Raw genomic sequence first — 20,768 nt, forward strand, 5'->3', positions numbered from 1 at the left:
TGCTGTTAGTGGTGGTGCTTTATTAAATCCTGTAGCCTTAGCAAGGTAGGTGAGTTTGGGGTTATAAAGGTAGTGTCAGTTTTGAAGGTTAGGCCTTGCTAACTGTAGTCATGTCAAGAGTCACAACGTTGTGCACAGAGTGATTTTGTTCATAACCTTCATCGTGCAACTCACTTTCTAGTCATTGTCTTTAAATTTTACACCAACAAAGGCGAGGAAAAGACATTACCTAGTTATGTTCATCTTTTTTTTTTTTCATAGAAAGAAAACTTTAAAAGATCTATTTTAAAACTGCAAAATACCCACTCCGTATTTTCATAGTGTCATAGAATTTCCTGAGTTGGAAGGGACCCACAAGGATCACCGAGTCCAACTCCCACCTCCACACAAGACCACCCAAAAATCAGACCCTGTGTCTGAGAGCATTGTCCAACTTGAAAGAATGAAAAAGAGGCTGGTCCCTTCGTAGGAACAACTGCTGGTCTTCTGTTGTTCAGAACTATTTCAGTTACAGATGTTTACAGAGCAGCAGTGTGCTTGTCTGTCCATATTTAACCAGGGCAGCAACAGCTTCTGTGTCGTATGCAGCCCTTAGGAAGCTGGTGTGGTACCTGGTCATTACTGGACTCTGCTGTTTTCCTGCCAATGGGAATACTGTTGCAAGCTCCTACAAGTGTGACAAACGTGCGGGCATCCAAAAAAGAAGGATGTACAGATCTCTAATTTTATTGCAATACTTTGAGGGGTGGGTGTGTCTGTACGTATGCAAGTAGCCCATCGTGTGTCTTCTTGGAAGGCAGCACGAGATGAGTTGGCCAAGGACTGACTGGCAGGGGGCACGGGGCTCTGTTATTCTCTCAGCGTGAGGCACAGCAATTGGTGGGGCATCTTTACCTCTTGGGTAGGGGATGACAGAAATTGGCTGTCACACACTGGTTGCTTGGATATCTGAGTGGAGGACATTTGAAAAGATGTACAGAACACCTTGAAGATTTGTTGAAATAGTGGAAATACAATGGTTCTCTTTTTGTTCATGAGTTTAAACATAAGAATAATGTGTTGTTATAGTACATGTCTGCACCTGCAAGTCAAAGGGATTTAGGGTACTCTATCCTATTCGTAAAGTCAAAGTGAGGTGTGCATCTTCCTCATGTTGCGTTTTACCCATTATGAGCATGTACTGTAGTCAGTGTGTCTGGTGGGAGTGTTTCACCTCTTCTTTTCCTTTTTATGAGTTAAAAGTGTAACTGCAGGAACTGTTGATTTCTGCTTGTGCTGCTGTGCTTGTAGATACTGAGTGTGAGTTTAATGTCTGGTTGTTCCTTTTAAATCAACTGAGTGTCAGCCTGGCATAGCTGAGTTTAGATTCCACCTCAGTACCGTGCATCTAAACAAGCAAAAACAATGAAGCTGAATACAAATAATATTATATCTATTGTAGAGGTATCTACTAAATTTAGGTAAGCCTGAATTTCAAAAGAACTTATAAATTAGATTAGAGCAGTTTTGAGAGAGATTTTTGTGTTGTTTTTTTTTTTACTTCTTAGGAAATGTGCACTGTTGAAGAACCGAATGAAGAGTTCACATCTAGACATAGCTTAGAATGGAAGTTCCTATTCTTGGATCACAGGTGCAATTCCTTCTCTGTATAGCAGCAATAGTAGCTCAATCACAGTGATGGTTATAATATTTAGAGCTCACTAATCAGCATTAACTACTCATAGCTTTATGTTGGGTTTAATTTTTAAATTTTTTTCAGAACATGTACTGTAAACAAGAAAACATATATAATGATTTTTTTTCTTGTGAAAATAAAATGACATTAATTCTTTATTAATTAGGGCACCTCCAATAATAGGTTATCTTCCATTTGAAGTTTTGGGAACATCAGGCTATGATTATTATCATGTGGATGATCTAGATAATCTGGCAAAATGTCACGAGCATTGTGAGTATGACCAAGTTGCTAACATAAACAAATCTGCTTTATAGGTGTTCACTTTAAAGTTTGTTAAATGGTTGGAGTGAAATTTTGTGATGTATTTTGTTAAAGTTTTGTTACTCCTATTCATTTGACATTGTACTGCTGATCTTGATTTTTTTTTCTTTTGATACAGAATTACGAAATAGGTGTAACTTTTTCTTATAATTTAGATTTTTGATTTTGGTAGATTGGAGCATTATGACTAATATGTCTCCAATTCTTGTAAGAGCATTTAAAAGGCTCTGTAATATTTAATAAATAAATAAAAATATCTAAAGATGTAAAAGAATAAGCTTTTGGTTTAGCTATCATATACTTATATTGTTTTTTCTTATATTGTTTTTTCTTTTCTTCTGATTTTCTTTAATATTTTTTGCATGTAAATATTTCACAATATATAAAAACCCTGCAAAAATAGAAGTTTGAATTTTGCAGTTCTCAGACAAATACAGTGTAGATTCTTTCTGGTAGAAAACTGCAGTTTTAAACCTGTTCTTAGTCACTAGCATAGTATCAGATTGGACGTGGGTTTGGGATGCATGGACTTGGGAAATAGAGTTTGTTATGTAATTACAATATTTACAGACTGGAAAGACAGTAAATTTATTTTTCACTTTTATAGTAATGCAATATGGGAAGGGGAAATCGTGTTATTATAGATTCCTTACAAAGGGACAACAGTGGATTTGGCTTCAAACACATTACTATATCACGTATCACCAGTGGAATTCCAGGCCAGAGTTTATTGTCTGTACGCACACTGTTGTAAGGTAAGTTTTCCTCCTAAATCTATATTAGGGAAATTCTAATGGTATGGGAGCTGTACTGCTAGTGTTTTTGGAGGTAGAAAGTACAAGTAATAAATAATAAAGCATCACTGCAAAGCTTCCTGAGATACTTTGTAAGCAATGTACATCTGAAGAGTTCGTTTATTGAGATGTGTTTTTAAAATCATCCAGGGATATAGCAGTTATACTTGGTTTGTTCTTCTAGTTATGCAGAAGTTAGAGCAGAAAGACGGCGAGAACTTGGTATTGAGGAGTCTCTTCCAGAGATAAAAACAGATAAAGTGAGTGTCTTCAATCATTTTGTTTTACCTCTTCTTTCTGTCTTTACTTAATAATACGTAAGCAAATACACACTAGCTGGAAGTGTTTGTCCTGTTTAAGTAATTACTTTCATCTCTAAATAGAATGACTATTTAAAATGATCAAAGAGATCTAGGAAGGATGTTTAACTGTAATTCTACTGCTCCTCTTCTTGGGAGTTCATATGCATGTAATTATAACATGATATATAACAAGATCCGATTTCTGCAGTTAGATTCATACATAAATATTCTTCCTTACTGGAAGCACCCTCATTTTGAAAAAACAAGGTCAACACAAAAAGATGACTTAAAGGAATTCACAAGAGGCCTAGGAGCTGTTCCATGATGTGACTCTCTCCCACTTCTTAGACGTATGCAAAATTCATTTTGAATGTCCTTGAAAGCACAGTGAGTCTTAGATGAGCGAGCTTGTGCAGATACTCTGTGGTGTTTTCCCTTGGCAGTTCAGCAAGTTTCATCTGACAGTGCTCCTTCTAGTGGAATTAACTTATCCTTCCTCAAAAGGATAAGCAGTTCACTTGTAACACAAGTGCTTAGACCAAACTGAGTTGCTACAGAAGGAGGTTAGCTGAGCAGTCAGTTTGTGCCATGCCTGCATGCATTTTGGTTACTAGGCTTATATGGTGGTTTTTTGTTTTTTGGGGGGGTTTCTTTTCCAAGGATAAAGGTTGCCAATGGAAACTGAGCTCACAGGTATCAAACAGGACATTACTTCTGCAGTTAACTGCGTTAAGGGGATTGATTAACCACAGCATGGTCTTACATATTTGTTAACAGAAATGTACATTGTGTGCTGCATCAGATAAAATAGTTGCTTTTTCTGTGTGTCTCTTCAGAGTCAGGACTCTGGATCTGACAATCACATAAACACAGTGAGTCTCAAAGAAGCACTGGAAAGGTTTGATACCAGCCCCACACCATCTGCTTCCTCCAGAAGTTCAAGAAAATCTTCACATACTGCAGTATCAGATCATTCATGTAAGCACCAACTGTTGAAAATATGAAAAAAAGCCTTCTAAGTGAAGACTTTCCCTGCTTTACTTAAATTCATATCTAACAGTTAATCATCATTTTATTAAAAGTGTGCAGATGAGAATGTCCTTTATGATGGTTCAGATCTCTGTTGGCCACTCAGGTTTTCAGAGGTTGTATAATGATTTCTACTTCTAAAAGTACAAGAGCAGACCTTTCAATACCTTAGTTCACTCCATCAGGTCACATTATTGTTGGATATTCAGGGAAAAACAAAAGTCCGAGCCTTAAGCTCTATTTTTATTCAGGAAGAGCCTCCTGTAATTTGATTATTGCATTTGCAGAATTGAGATTACTATTAACACATCTCTTTCTGTTGTAACTCTGAACATTGTCAGCAACACCAACTAAAATGACAGTGGACACTAGCACTCCTCCAAGGCAAAGCTTATCTGCTCATGAAAAGTCTACACAAAGAAGATCATCTCTGAGTAGTCAGGTAACTCTTCAAAGAAAAATTTTTGTACTTAAATCAGTGCAATTTACCTTTAAAAGGTATTATTGAATCCATGTAATCTTCATTTTATTTCCTCTGAAAACACATCATTTTAAATGTAACATTTTCACTTGGGGTATTTGACAATCATCAATATGGACCTTCAGTATACTATATTGTAAGAGAATACAGTAATTAAGCGTGTAAGTATTTATGGTTTTGGCTTTAGGGTTTACAAGATTGTATGTGAATCTATGCTTTCAATCATACACAACTTCTTTATATGATTCTGCATTTTTAATATATGTATGTAAATACCTGTGTGTATATATAAATATATATATGCAATTGCTAAAATATTACTGTGTTTCCCCACAGAGCATTCATATAGATTTATGTCTCTATGAATATCAGTGAATACTTTCACAGAGTTTCTGAAATTTTGGTAACATGAGAAAACGTCTTGCTTCACATGCTTGGTGCTCATATTCCAATTGAACTAATACATTTATTTCAAAAATAGAATGCATATTAAAATATGCATTGTGTAATTTATTGTAAGAATAAATCAAAATTGTCAACTTCCAAACTTGTTGAAAAGTTTTTGCCCTTACTACAAATAAGACTTTGAAGACAGCTGTGATTGTAATTTTTGTTCTTCCTGTGTTATACCTACTGCTTCTTATATATTTTTAGCAGGGGAACAGTTATATATAGATTATGTATATTATCAACTGTTCTTGTATGTTCTTAATTAATATTTAGGGTTAGATATTTCAGGAAATGTACATGTTTCATCAGATGTTCATATGATGCTGTTTTGGAATTGAGAGTTTATGTAAAGAAATATGTCAAGTGTGAAGTTCATTCTCTTCCAGTTACGGAACAATTTTTTAAATCCTAGTCTTTAAGCTCCCAGTCTCTTGGACAACCAGTAACACAACCAACAATGTCTCAGCCTGCAACTTTACAGCTCCAGTCCAGCGTGTCCCAGGTATGGATTAAGTTGGTTTGTTATTTTCAAACAGTCTTGGTCTGACTATAAGGTTAACTTCTCTTTCAAAAAATCAGTTCTTTGATGCCAAAGTTACCTTTAATGTTATTCTCTCGAAGTGAGGAAATTTCCTGATTTGGCATTTTTTCTGTATATTTTTCTTCCCATTATTTGTGTAGAAGTAGTTTTTGGCCATTAAGAACATAGATGTAAACACAATTTAAGAGAAAATATTTTGGGTATGAATTTAAGAATCCATCTAGGATCGTGATAACTTTCTACACATATGCTTGTAACACAAGTTAACTTACTCTTTGAAACACTTTTATGAAATAAGAACAGCTGTTATCAGGTCTGACCGAAGATCTGTCTGTGTTCTGTAGATACTGTATAGACATTGAGAGCTTATATTGACTTACGGCCAGTAGCAGATACTTAGGGAAGAATAGAAGTGGCAGACAGTTTCTTTGTGGGCTTAGTTTTCAACAGTTGGTTGCTGAGAGTATACCCCAGTTATCTGTGTGTATTAGCTCTGAGTGATTTTTTTTGGTAAACTGGTACAATTACCATTTTTAACCTGTGAAAGCTTTAGCATTCACAGTACCATTTATTGCTAAAGCTTTTACAGTGTCTTAGTGATTTGGGTGCCAGACTATTTCTTTTGCTATGTTTTTTTTTTTTTTTTTTAGTTCACTAATTCTGATGCGTCAATTAAATGTGAGTTCTGTAACATTTTTGTACTGACAGATTTGTCCTTAGATGATGATTACTAGCAGTTTAAAAAGCAGTTCTTGATTTCTTTGCTGCTGTGAAGAAGTACATTTACTGCTCGTGAATTAAATGTTGCTTTTGCTCATCTTATAATTTATACGTGGCACTACAGCCTGTGTTTCAGTTTTCAGCTCAATTAGGAGCTATGCAGCATCTAAAGGACCAGCTAGAGCAAAGAACACGCATGATAGAGGCAAATATTCATCGGCAGCAGGAAGAGTTGCGTAAGATTCAAGAACAGCTTCAAATTGTCCACGGTCAAGGACTCCAGGTGAGTTAGTGTAACTCTTGCACATATGATCTGTAGAGAATTTAAGTATCAAAAGTGAGATTTGGGCACTTAATTTCACAGTATGATCTTCGCTGCCCTCTGTCAGCTACCATCTATCTTTACCTTGTGTGCCTAAAATTAATAGCATCTAAAGCTACTGTTCCTGAGGTGCCTACCATTCTGCTCCAGAATGTATCTGGACGTACCCCAGTGTATCCTTTCAGTGTTGAGCAGCTCAAGCCAAGCTTGTGTATGAATCTAAATGTAAGAGGATGTAGTGGTTTTCACTTCTTACATAGTTTTGCAGCCATTAGAATATTCGCTCAAAACGTGCAGGATGAGCATTTATTTTCCCTTTTAGCTCAAGGGTGTAAAATTCCTACCTCTTGAATGAATTCCTGCCTCTTCAGATCTCTTAGGAGATTGGCTAACTATCAGGCTGTGATCCTCCTACACACCCTTCTGGTGAAGTGGTTCTACTTTGCATGATATACTGAAGTAGTTAGTCAGCCACAAAGACAGAAAGTCTAGAGGATGCATTCCCCAGTCTAGCAGCTGAGAGTGAGTAACAAAGACCCAACTACCTAATTTCTGTATTTTAGCCGATATGTGTATTTTAAATTTTGTAGTTCTCTTTCCGGCAGCTATCTTTGGAAGAAAAGAATGACCCTATTGAATTTTTCTAGTTAAAAACAAAAGCAAAAAAAAAAAAAACCTAACAAAAAAATGTACCATAAGGAAAGAATCTAAATATTTTCAGTGTGGACTTTGAATAAATAGTAGAAAAATGTACTTCCTGGAAGTATTGAGTACGTTGCTTAAGTTCTTTTGAGGAGTAGGAGTTTCTGGCATGAACTGTTTCCAGTGTTTTACTGTGTCTCATGCAAGCCTGCCAGCAGTAGACTGACTTACAGATGCTTGAAAGAAGAGATTGACACTGTGGAGGGACTTTATTCAGGACTATGGAAACTAGGGGATGGAATCCAAGTGCTGCAGATTGCACGTTATTACCTTGTCTCATTGTAGTCTTGGGCCTACTGTTTTGTTACGACTAAAAATATTTTTGTGCTGAATTCAGTATATTAAAATGGAGTGATGTTGGAAAATACAGTATAGCCAATATCGTTTCTTGATTGCCAACAAATACTGCATTCATAGCGCTATGCTTGTATCTATTGATTGTGAGATTTTCTTCGTTCGAATTAGTTTCACTTCTGGAGATCCTACAGACAGAAACATGATCTCAAGTAAAATTTATCTTTAGACAGTTATAGACAACATTGTAAGTTAGTCTCTAAATAGTACTTTTTCTTTAAGAACAAATATTAAACGTCAATGTTCAGGGCTCTAAAATTCAGGATTCTGATTCTTAGCTGTTAAAGTAGAGTCTCTGAATACTGACCCTACACAGGAGTTAACTCTTTGCTCTTTGTGGTTGCAATACTGTTCCAACAGCTCTAATAATTAAGATGAAACTTTATCTTATATTGATTTAAAAGTAATTAAATACGTTTTTTGTTTAAGATCTTGAACAATTAGCAGATTTTTCTTAAAAGCTAATTTTTGGATTTTTTTTTAAGATGTTTTTACAGCAGTCAACTTCTGGACTCAACTTCAGTTCTGTGCAGCTTGCTTCTGGAAATTCTTCAAATGTTCAGCAACTTGCACCAATAAACATGCAAGGTCAAGTTGTTCAGACTAATCAGAATCAAAGTGGGATGAACACGGGCCATACAAGTACACCGCACATGATACAGCAACAGTCTTTGCAGAGTACTGCGTCACAGGTAAAACTCTCATTAGTGATTTTGCTGGATAGAGTTCAAAACCATAGCTGAAACACAGTAGTAGCTTCCCTGACTCCTCCCCCTCCCAATTTTTTTGCAAGTGTCCTTTGAATCAAGTTAATTTCTGTGTTCAAAGTTTTACGACTGAAATGTGCTTCTGTTCTTGCTAATGCAATTTCAAACCTTGATTTTATTTTAAAACTTACAAATGTAAATAATTAGTAACTAGTAGCTTTTTAGAAAGACCAATGTCAAGAAAATACTCAGCTAGCCTTTTTTGAATTTCTGTGAATTTTCTGTTGATAGAACATACAGCATGAGAACACTTGAGCTAGGTGAGCTTGAAACCCAGTGTCCAGACACTGATCTCTACAGTAAATACCTAGAAAAACATAATAACAGGAAATGCATATTTTGGTGCTACTGCAGTTGACTTTTCTACACCTCGGCAATTTCAGTCAGATGTCATAGGTGATACCTTTGCAAGTTAATAGCCTTTGCTGGATTTTTCTTCTATGAGTTTTTCCAGTTTCTTTTGATTTCATGTAAACTTTTGAAATCCGCAGTATCTTGGAGTGAATTCTGCAGCTTTAGTTCCTGTGAAGTATGATGATGCTTGGTTTTTGAACCTTTCATCCAGCTCCTGTACTGAGAAACACATTGAGTTGTTATTCACTTTTCATCTGTGTCATGCATAATGTCAAAGTGCTCTGTCATATGGATCTCCATAGGTACACTAGTGGTGGACAATTTATCACCTTAATGTTAAACTAATTCCAAATTTGAAGTATGAAATTGATTGAGGTGATGTGCACATTTTAGTGTGGCACAGAAATGCTAAAGAGATGGAAGACTGCCTCTTGAATAGACAGTATGAAAGTAGCTGAAATAATAAGGAAACATATACTCTGGAGAAGAGATTAAGGGATTTTCAGATGCCCTAAAGCCACACATCCACGTCCTCAATTGATAGAAATACCTGTCTACTTTAAATTAAGAATTCGTATGTAATAGAAAAGCACTGGCAGTTGTAAAACTTGGGCAATTACAATGAGGAGGAGAGTTGTAGTACCTGGCTATTTTCAAGTGACTAATTCATAAAATGTTCTTCCTTTTCAGCATAATCAACAAAATGTACTTAGTGGACACAATCAGCAGTCTTCTCTTGCCAGTCAGTCACAAAGCACAGTGTCGGCACCTTTGTATAACACTATGGTGATTTCTCAGCCAACAACAGGAAACGTGGTCCAGGTTCCTTCTAGCTTGCCACAGAACAATAACCAGAGTGCTGCTGCAGTAACTACTTTTGCGCAGGATAGACAAATCAGGTAAGTCTTCGAGACCATATTCAGGTGATTTGCTATAATGATATGCTTACACAGCTACATCATATATATAGAAGTAGCATAAAAATCATATGATTTCTTACTGTAACTATGTATTTAGATACAGCTGTTTAAGTAAACTTTGCCCAAGATACCATTTTTGCAGACTTATAACTAATGGTGTTAAAAAATGGTATCAACCTGACAAAATCTGCATTTGTCAAGAGCACCTGATACTTGATATATTTTTCCTAAGGGACTCCAATGTCTTTTTCCATTAACAGATTTTCTCAAGGTCAGCAACTCGTAACAAAACTTGTCACAGCCCCAGTAGCATGTGGAGCGGTAATGGTACCGAGCACTATGTTTATGGGACAGGTGGTGACAGCTTATCCCACTTTTGCTGCCCAACAGCAGCAGCCACAGACTTTGTCTGTAACACAGCAACAGCAGCAGCAACAACAGCAGCAGCAAAGTCAGCAAGACCAGCAGCAGCAGGTCACCACAGTTCAGCAACCAGCTCAGCCACAGCTGACCCAGCACCCACAGCAGCTCCTACAGGTAATGCCGCATTCTCTACAAACTTTTCAGTCCTGACACTGTCAGCATTGTTAGCTTTTCTTAGGGGTACTTGTCTGAAACCAGAGTTCTTAAAATAGTAACCTCCAAAAAAGCCTGATGCACGAGATAAGTTTATTCTGTAGACATTCTCTAAAACCCTGTTTCTTTAACGAGAAGTACTCTTTCCTGTAATTTCACTCTGTGCTGGCTCCTATTTTTTATCTTCTTCCCTCTGAATTGCTGCTCTTGATTGAGAACTGGAGGAAGAGACAGATGTTTCCTTTCAAAACTGCTTGCATTTTCTTTGCATTCTCATATCAATGTAAGAAAGTGTGAGAGATGGTCTTGAACAGAACAGGTTGCTCTGGAAAGCAGCATGCAGCCCAAAGCAAGACATGGGGCATGAACATCTCTCCAGGGTACAGGGGAGGCTGAGCAGCAAGTAACTTCATTACAGAGAGTAGAGAAAAACCTTAAGTGGAGCAGGAGGAGAGATTGGATTAAAAGAAAAGGAAAGTAACACTCAAGGTGTTCAGAGAGAGAGAGATAAAATGTACCTCCCCTCTCCCCCAAATAAATCAGAAGGTAAGAAGGTATAAAGAATGAATAGGAAAATCTGCTGCTGTTTTAAGATTCTAATTAACCACTGGCATATAGCACACCCAGAAGGTAATGTAGGTGAAGGAGACACAGTGGTAGCTAGAACAGAAGAGGGGAAGTGCCTCCAAGAAAGTGTGGGTTCGGCCTCCAATGGTTCCTTCTCCAAAGAAAGGTAAAGTCCATACAACTATCCAACTACCACTCTGCAGTTTGTGCACATTCTTAACATTCTTTAACTACTATGGAAATATTTTCTTCTTTTTTTTGGTTGTTTTTTACTCTTAAAGAGTGTACATAATTAAAAATCCTTATTTTGCAATCAGTATTTCTTCTTTCTTGCTACGTGCAGTCTCCCCTTTGCACTAAAAGAGGGGTCCTGTGTGTAGGTGGAATATATACAGTGGAGTAAGTAACAAGAAGCTTCATCTATGTTTATGTGCACAACGAATAGTTAAGGTTCGGTTTAGGACTAAATAAAATTTCCTTTGACTAGGTCATTGGCAGAAACTACTGACTAGCTAAAAACATTTTTCATAGGAACATACAATTTCACGCATCAGGCAGAGGCTTTTCAGCTGCAAGTTGACATTTCTAATCAAAAAGAGGATCATAGAATCATTAAGGTTGGAAAAGACCTTCAAGAGAGATGAAGAATGCCTGGTGATTTGAATTTCAGCACTCATTTATGTAGTGGGAGTCTGAGGCTTATGAACTGAATCAAACCAGAGCAGATTTGAATGTGTTCTCTTGACAACTCAGATAAGTACTTCAACAGTAATACAGTTTAGCAGGTAGGTAGTGCCTATCTCTGTTTTTAAATTAAGACATTTGTACAGTTTTGACTTCATTCTGATGAAAAGCAGAAGATTTAGGGAAGATGAAGATATCCAAAGGTCCGTTTCTGTCCTGGATTTTTTTTCTAGGCAAAAGTTTGGGATTTTTAATACCAACTACTGAAATGCTAGGATTCAAAGTAACCAAATGTATTTTGTCTTAAAAAAGGGAGAAAAGGATCATTTGTTTTTTTTTCTGCCTCTATTCACTGAGGCTTCTTACAGTCTGATTCTGCAGGTGCAGCAGTTGATGTAGTTGCAGAACATGTTTCTGGGTTGAGATGTCCAAGTACATTAGCTGCTTTTCTTCAGTACCATCATCTTTTGGTTCTAAGAAGGTCAACATTAAAAATAAGTACTATTTCCAAAAGTGATTAATCCCTTTCAATGAGGATGTTTGGTTCTGCAAACGTGGCAGTTTCTTTGATGGTTAATTTTTATCTGGGGATAAATTTGATCTGTGCCAAGTCATGTACTGTTTTCTTACATGACTGCAATAACAGCCATATGTATTGTTAAAATAGATTCCTTAGATCCAGTTATGCTCTTGTGGTTTGACATGGAGATGAACTGCCATGTGTTCTACCCATTGTTACAGGAAATTACGAAGACCAGCTGCTTTATTAATTGGTCAGATGCAGTAATTAGCTTCATTAGTATGAACTAATCTTTGTGTTGTTTGTTCAGCTTAATTGACCAAATCAGAAGTTTGTTGTGACTGAGCTCTTCTGAAAAGTTAAAAAGCAGCTAGGCCTGTTTCTCAGTACAGCAGGAAAAACAATCTTCTGTTTGCATGTTTCAGACATCCAGGTTACTTCATGGGAATCAGTCAGCTCAGCTTATTCTCTCTGCTGCTTTCCCACTACAACAAAGCACTTTTACTCAGTCCCACCACCAGCAGCATCAATCTCAGCAACAGCAGCAGCAACTTTCACGACACAGAACTGACAAGATGACTGATCCTTCCAAAGTTCAGCCACAATAGCTGGGGCTCTGCCTCTTTTTGAAGCAAACTACCAGGTAGGGGCTGCTCCATAAACAGTTGCACTGAGGTTACAGAGGTAGCAGTACAAAGCCTTTCTAACACCATGGTATTGAGATCTACAGCTAACTTCTGGAACCTGTTAAGAAAAGCCACAAGGTGATGACGGGGACATGGCCAACTTTGATAGTTGCCCCAGTTTTTGTGTTCTAAAGGATTTGCTGCCATGTGTTAATTTGTCCAGGTGAAATCTTAAAATGTGACTGAAATGAGAGGGATGCTGAAAATATTGGTATTTTTTATCAGTCCTGTACATTTTTAAAGTATTAAAATGGACACGGAGCAATCGTTTGAATTAGCAGAAAAAATGCCAGGAATATAGTCCAACAAACATCTAATTTTTTCAGATGATTATGGGACAGTAAATATTTTGAAAATGTTGTGTGAAATCCAGTTCTCTGTTGTACAGATGCTGTAAAATATTGTGTATATGTCTGCATAAAAGGAGAAAGAGCAAAATATTTTATATGATGCATGAAAATGTAATCTGTTATTTGTAGGTTTGAATATGTTTCCCTAAATTCTTACGCCATACTCAGACTAATGTTTTTCTTTGTTCTACCCTTTTGTTTACAACATGATGCATCATTATTTTCACCCTTAGTGTGGGCACAAGTCTCCTGTTTGTGCTTTGTCTGTGATGTCACAGTTTGTTCGGTGAGGTATAGTGTGTTGGTTAGTTGACTTCTCGAGGTTAAATTATTGATGAAGCTGTTTGAACTGGTGATCATGCATCAGGGTTCAGGACATTCAGATTCATGAATATCATCCGTCACTTCATAACTAATTCATTTTCTTTGAAAAATAGGAATTTGCACTGCTTCCTTGTGGATGGTTTGGAATTTTATTCCCCAAAGCTATCTTTTGATATAGTTCATAGTTGGAAATATTTATGTAAAAGGTTTAAAACAAATGACAGTAATTTTCAAGAATGTTTCAGTTATAGGAGTAATTTGCACAAAAATATATTTACATTTAATAACCTTTTGGGCACTTTTTAACCACTTTCTCTGTGGTAAGAATTGTAACTTGTTAAAATATGTTGGAATCTTTTTATTCTCCTTCAAAAATTAGATCTTTCTTTAGTCAGAACTAATTCAGGGTCATTTTAACAACAACAACAAAAAAAACCCATAGTGCCTTGATTTTAATTCAGGTGATAATGTTGAACATCTTGAATTACAATGTCTTGAATCTGTAACCATTCTCAATTTTGAAGTCTTAGTACATTGTCAACCAAATCTGTGTATCTGCTTCATAGCTATTTCTGTACTGTGTTCATTTTAATAATGGTCTGAGTTGAGAACATGAGCATTTTTGAGTGCTGCTCCCCCTCAAACACTAGTCAGAAACAGAGGCAGCTCTAGAATCTCAGACCTTAAAGGTAATGCTCTTAAAAGATCTCAAAATAGAGAGCACTCCTTTTGCAGGAGTAGGAACAGTAACCTGATTTAAAACAAAACAACAACAAAATAATTGTTGTAGTGTTTAAAGCATATTTTGGGGGAGATCGTGATTGCATTTAACACTACTAGGCTATTGATTTAAGAGGTATCACTGAACTAAGACTTCAGAAGGCAATTTCACTTTATAAAGAAAATAAAAAGTTCCAACAGATACGATATGCTATTTTAAGTAAACGTTCAGTAGGTTTTTATGGTACTAGTTTGTGAAAACCACAACTTCAGAGGAAAATGAATAAATGCAGATGGATCTGATAAATAAACAGCAAAAGCAGTTAAAATTAGTAGGAGGGAGAGAAAGCCGGATTAATCTTGAATACTGCGGAGGAGTTGAATGAATGTAACCAAATGGTGGTGGACTATTTTGTACTATGGAACAGTTTGATTGTATTACTGGATGAGCCAAACCCATAAGAAGGTGATCCCAGTTTAGCAAGCGTTGGATGCCGTTGGCTACGTTTTGAGGCTGGCCTTTGCCTCAGCAGGTGTCCCACCATTGCACCCTTGTTATTCCCCAGTTACAAAGCAAGAGTTTGGCACCAAAAAGCACAGTAGTGAACAAGGAAGGAGAAATGCAGTACCAAAGAGAATGAGGTGGGTTTCTGCTCCAAGAAGCCTCTTTCAACCTGGAGCGAGGAGCAGGTGCCAAAACCAAACATAGTTAGGAAAAAGTCCTGTTCTTTAAAGGGATTTCTGGCATCCTCTGAGCTGGAGTAATGGTCAGAAACCTGTTTCTGTCAAGCTTGATGTAAAGAAGTTTGCCTTGCTCTACTCTGACTACCACACCGTTCCACCAGTTTCTAAAATAAGCTGCGTTGACTATAGAGGTCTGTGCTATCAGCACTTCTGTTAATGGAAAATAGGTTAGATAAAAATTGTTAACCAATTACAATAATAACAGAGCACTAAAAAAAAATCTGGGAGAGCTTTAATAGTGCCGTTAGAATTCTGGAATAGTGGTAAAATAGGTGTATTAAGCTATTATATGGGAATTACAAGAAATAGAGATACCAGCCCAGCAGTTAATGATGCAGCTTTTTATATAAAGCTTTGTTTAAACTTCTCTTCCCATCTCCCCCTTCCCAAATAACTCTGGTGTGCTGCTATAGGTCTGTTGGTAAAAAGGCTCAACTAGGTGAGAGAGAAGTTAGATGACGACATTAGCATGGCTGCTGAAAGAGAACTGTAGAAATGTACGCTTTGGTCAAGAAGCTTTTTGTAACCTCAGAGAGAGGTCATCCAGTTACAGAACTACCAGCTCGTAGGGAAAGTCTAGAAGATGGGGAAATTCAAACTGGAAAAACAGAGCACGCGTTTGAGAAATCCCTACCACGAATCAGGCAAACTTTATACACAAGCAAGTATGTAGAACTTTGTCCAGATTCTGTGCAAGGATGCAAATGCTTTGTTTCACAGCTAGTGACTGAAAGGTGCACGTTTAAAGTGTCTGCAGCTTCCCCTGTTGCTGAATCAATTGCTGAGCTGTCCTTGATTTGTAGCGGGAAGAGGACCAGGCTATTGCCTCTTTCTTAATCAGCCTTTTGCTTCTGCCTGACTCATTTACGACAGTCATAGACTTATTTGCAACATCCTAATAAAGGGCATGATAACGAACACTGTGATGCTGCAGTTCTGGAGCGTAAATGTTACAGAATGACTCTGACAGAAGGGAAGGAGTCTGGTAAGGAGAGGATGGTGTTTACGAAGAAACGGTCTGGTGGCGCGTAGCAGAGTGAGAAAGCAGAGTTGCATGGGGTTTAGAAGACATTGTTTGCCTGCGATGGGTGAGGATTTGAAGAAAAGCTTCTAGGATAATTTCAGAGAAAAAAAGAATATAGCTATTTTTATATTATATTTAATATATATTATATTTGTATATAAATATGAAAGGATTCTAGTAGGAGCTCTCCATATGCCTTCCATTTCATCTAGAAGGTTTACCTTCTGCACTACGGTTCCAGTGTGTCACCACCTTCTGTGGGCATCTTGCCTGCTGCCAAACACCAAAATTAGTAACCCAGTATCCTTACAACAGATAGGTTTCATTTCAACTTTATGTAAAAAGAAATAAAAATAAAACTATATCAGGCAGTTTTTCACAGAAAAAGAAATTTTCTTAAGATTCAAATAGCACTTTTTTTTTTTGAGTAATGACAAGCACTTTACTGAAAAGACTATTTGAAAAACAGTTTATTTCTTTAGTCAGTGAAACTGTTAAAAAGGGGGGGGCATCAAGGAATAACATGCATAAAACTGTCAAGAGAGACATTTCTGGAAAATGTTTCTTTACTACGGTGATCCTTTGAGGCTCAAAGTGCAAGATTAAAAAGGCTTCGAAAACTGGTTGGCTTTGTGTTTTATATGGCACGGGGAAAGGATTACTGATTATAGCTTCCTTTGAAGGAGACTTTTTAAGTTGCACAGTTGCCTATGAGAGAGAATCATCTAGGGGCTTACTCGCCTGCTCAGTAATTCGAAGTGTCCCTTAGGATTATAATTTGCGTGAAATTGTACTGAAGGTTTAAAGATGTGGCCTTTTTCAAATGTTGAAGTCGATTCAAAAAGCGTTTATATGTTCAGAGGTTTAACCCAGGTATTGTTATGAGTGTTGTAAGTGTTGTGGCACTGGGCGATGTCAAATGTCAGATTCGTGAGTTTCTCTATTTGAAATCATTATTAAAATTAGATGTACAGTCAGAGGGCTGGAAAAATGGTTATTTTGATTAAAAGGAAAGAGACTAGTTTTAATAATTAACTTTTTATTTTTTTACTTATCCCTGGTGGAAAAAAGTTGAAGAGTTAAGTAAGTGAATTTGGATTTAAAAAGACTTATTTAAACAAATCATAGTAGATGAGACAACTGTGAGAGAACGTTTGGAATTGTCTTGGTTGTCCGTGAGACTGGATAATTGCTTTTTCAGTATCATGATTTTTAACACTACATTCCTTGTATTTGTTTTTAAACAGGTAATTTTAAGCTCTGTTATGCTTCATGCTATGTCATCTGCATGAGTTTTGCCAGCATGATATGCTATATTCAAAGAAATTGTACCTAAATAAAAAAGAGGGAAAAAAACACAAAACAAAACACTGTGTCTGAACAAAATCCTGTGTGGCCTAATACAGAGACCCTAGCTAAGACTGAGAGATGCTGCATTAATAGACAATCAAGGGATAATTATTTATGAAACACTTCTGGGAATGGTCTTAAAGATGTTACTGCTTTGAAAGCAGTTGGCGAGTTGTCTTTTTTTAAGAAGAAAGGTAAAAACTATTTATTTTAAAATATATCAGATTGAGTTTTTAAGCAGTGTTGATTTCACAGTGTCTTGGGTTTCAGTTTTGTTTTGTATTTTTTTAACTGGCATTAGATTTGTATACGTAAAACAAAAAAACCCTAGTGCCGCTCATATTGACGTCAGGAAATGTAGATACAGTTCCCTGGTGTTCATGTGACCATTACTAACTGTCAATTTTTTTTAATTGAATAAATGTAACTCATTTAAAATTTTGCTTTTTGTAGCTTCTAAGGTTCTAGATTTTTTTTTCCGGAGTTGCTTGATGTCACATTGATCAGTTTCACAGTGAAGCGCGTTCTCACCATTCCCACCCAGACACCTGACTTGTGAGAAGTTGCTTGATGTCAATGTTATCTTCTCTCCCCTACCCAGACACGACTTGTGAGATCTCAGTAAAAACGCATACTGTACTCTTCTCTTGTCTTCTCTCTGTATCTCTTCATAAACCAATGGCCCGCTTCAAAAGCTGGAGGCCTTTGACTTGTGTGGTTACGTTATTGTCTTGCATTTACACCCACAGCACTTGTTCAAATGTGCACAACCAAAAACTACGTTGGTATCTTCACGCATACAGTTCCTGCTCTGTCAAAGTGATCGAGCAGCACTGCAAGTTATTTATTTGTAGGCGCAAGGGAAAGCTTCTCAAGAATACCTTCCCTTGCTTTCTGGCAGGGGCAAAGCACCCTCCTTTAACTCCTGTAAACTCCCCTCCCTGGGAGTTTCTTCTGCTGGTGGATTGTCAAAGGATGGTACTTTTACAGGCACGTGGATTATCTCACCTGTCAACTACACCACTGAAAAAGAAGCAGACTTGGCTGAGAGCACAACGCCTGTATGGCAGGCACTTACTGCTCTGAACGTAACCTGTCAGGGTGGTCTAATCCTTTCTCACTGATCAAAGTGAGAATGTCAACAACAAGAAATTAATAATTTGAAATTAACCAAGTGCTTGAGGAAAGGTGGGAGGGAAGGAGATCCTGTAATTGAAGCTGAATGCCTGGAGGAAGTGATAAATATGCTTAGCCATTTCTACAGTCTGCAGTTCTTTTCTTTCTATAATCTCTCCAGATGCCCGTGTAAAGATACTGATCTCTTGCCTTTGGGAATTAAGTAGCCCTTGTGCAAGCTGTATACAACCTTCAGATGCCACAAACCCCATGAACCAAAACAAAACTAGCTGCAGAAGTGCCACAGTTAAAGACTGTCTACACCCGCCCGTGATAAGACTAATAGCATGCAGCAAGCAAGCTTAGCAGTTTTCTTCGAGCTGAACTTTGGAAATATCAAAGTATTTTTCCATAAACTTATCAAGTAATTACAACTGCTGCAGCACCTGAAGCAATGCCGTTCAATGTCATTTGGCTGCTGTGCAAATTGAGAAACAAACCCTCTGTTTACAGGAGAACACAACCGTAAAGTGCCTGTGAAGATTAGAAATCCAAAGGTTAGTTAACTCTGCACTCTGGGCCTCAGCCAGTGGCGATACAAATTCCTGAAGACTTCAGCTGTCAGAAGGCAGCATGCAGTAAGAACAAAAAATCCAGTCTTTGTAGCACAGTCTCTACTGAACACCTATGGCACCGCTGTTTTCACGTAGGATGTAACTGCAGAAGGAATACACCTCTGAAGCATGTCATATACAGACAGATGCAGCCCTTACAGAAGTATTATATGTTAAGTTTAGCAATAAAATCTGCAGCAACTCAGCAAGAGTGCTGACTTTTGGGACAGTACAAGGTGAGCTGTGGAAAACCGCCAGGCCAGCATGGCAAATGCCTCTGCACGATGGCCAGAGCCATGCAAATAATTGAGGATAACTGGCTGCACGAGGCTGAAACCACATGGTCCTCTTCATTCAAGAGCCGAGAGCTTTTTTAGCATGCAGGACTGTGAGTAACGGTGCCAGGACTGGAGCTGTTACACAGCCTGCCCCTGGCCAGCTTTCAGACTTGCAGAATTAGTCAGTACATGCCTGTCACACCCCCAAGCAGCAACCCAGAATACACACACCCGTTTGCATTGCCCTAAGAACAGGCTTGCTGTCAGACTGGACCTGTACTTTGGTTCACGAGGTTTCTTCTGAACAACTTTGCACTGGCAGGACTGGAGATTACAAGTCTTCCTTAATCTTTGCTTACTGCACTTTGCCACATGCAACGTAGGGAAGACTGTGAACCAGTAAGCACCTTGGAAAACAACAAGCAGCAGTTTTCTCTCATTTTAAACTTGACTGAGGATTTTTTTCATCCCAATACAACAGCCTCTATCATATCAATTTTGTTTCTAATGTTCAAGCCTGGAAACAAGTAGCTGCAGGCGGCACGCACCTTTAAGTCTGTGCACACAGTCTGACATGCAAGCTCCTGCTTTAGAAGCCGACAGGGAAATGCCTCTGGAACTGACAGGGAAGCCCTGCAAAGGGCTCCTCCTCCCCATCGGCAAGCAGGTCAAGCGCTGCCACTGCAGGACTGCACAGACATGCACTTGTTTGATCCCCTTCCACGTGAACACGCTGACGTAGCCGAGAGCAGTAAAACAGAACCACACCTGACACTTCTAACTATTCCCCATGCTTTTTTCCTTGCTGATCTTACTCTTCTTGCTTATAAGGCAAAAGTACGTCAATCCACAAAACTTTAAGACCAACTACTGAGTACTTCTAACACAACTGAAAGGAAGATGACTTCTGTTGTTTCGGTAACTTCAGGTGATTTCTTACCCCACATTTTCCTGCCACCCTCCTCAAGTGCGTGGCTAAAATTCCATAGCTTGGGCATCTCTATAAATGTGACATCTCAACCTCCCCCCCTTGGTGCTTTAACTCACAGCCTGAGCACTCCTGCGAGTTGGTAAACAACTTGTCACATCAGGATCTCCAAGAAAAGGCAAAGGAATCCTCTCTCATATGCCCTACTCCACTGTTAAACACATTACAACTTACTGTGTTGAAGGAGGAAATAAGACAAAGTTGCAACAAACGAGCTACCACTCATTCAGACATGACACACAGTTCTTTAGTTCTTGGCACAGGGAGTTGCAAGACAGTGATAAGGTTTGTTTTTCTAAGTAGAGATCAGTAACTTCTGCCAAATTTGGGGGCAGGTAAGGTAACAGGTTGGGGGAGAGCAGGAATGAATGACTGCTTGCACGTCAGCATCTCACACGCCATGATGTTACCTTTCAGCTCCTCACCCTCTGAATTCACAAGGCATCTCAAGTTGCTGCAGCACCAGTCTGCATCGTCTCAGGGTCTGCCTTC

The 20,768-nt window shown here is 38.0% G+C and overlaps 1 protein-coding gene across 9 annotated transcripts in view; it reads left to right on the forward strand.

The window, feature by feature from the left end:
- The window catches only part of CLOCK (clock circadian regulator), a 63,469-nt gene extending 45,544 nt beyond the window's left edge, over positions 1-17,925 (forward strand). For 6 of the 9 annotated variants that reach the window (XM_040554908.1, XM_040554903.1, XM_040554905.1 and 3 more), the window contains 12 exons: positions 1,548-1,630; positions 1,842-1,948; positions 2,607-2,754; positions 2,978-3,053; positions 3,932-4,073; positions 4,466-4,566; positions 5,468-5,557; positions 6,441-6,599; positions 8,180-8,386; positions 9,506-9,714; positions 9,996-10,272; positions 12,508-17,925. In XM_040554908.1, the coding sequence (XP_040410842.1) occupies positions 1,548-1,630; positions 1,842-1,948; positions 2,607-2,754; positions 2,978-3,053; positions 3,932-4,073; positions 4,466-4,566; positions 5,468-5,557; positions 6,441-6,599; positions 8,180-8,386; positions 9,506-9,714; positions 9,996-10,272; positions 12,508-12,690 (1,782 nt within the window). In that variant the 3' untranslated portion in view covers positions 12,691-17,925. The remainder of the gene's footprint in view (positions 1-1,547; positions 1,631-1,841; positions 1,949-2,606; positions 2,755-2,977; positions 3,054-3,931; positions 4,074-4,465; positions 4,567-5,467; positions 5,558-6,440; positions 6,600-8,179; positions 8,387-9,505; positions 9,715-9,995; positions 10,273-12,507) is intronic. The other 3 variants (XM_040554909.1, XM_040554910.1, XM_040554907.1) reach the window with 1 other exon arrangement.
- The last annotated feature ends 2,843 nt before the right edge of the window (positions 17,926-20,768 follow it).

This window comes from Cygnus olor, chromosome 4, assembly GCF_009769625.2.
Source record: "Cygnus olor isolate bCygOlo1 chromosome 4, bCygOlo1.pri.v2, whole genome shotgun sequence".
Lineage (NCBI taxonomy): Eukaryota > Metazoa > Chordata > Aves > Anseriformes > Anatidae > Cygnus > Cygnus olor.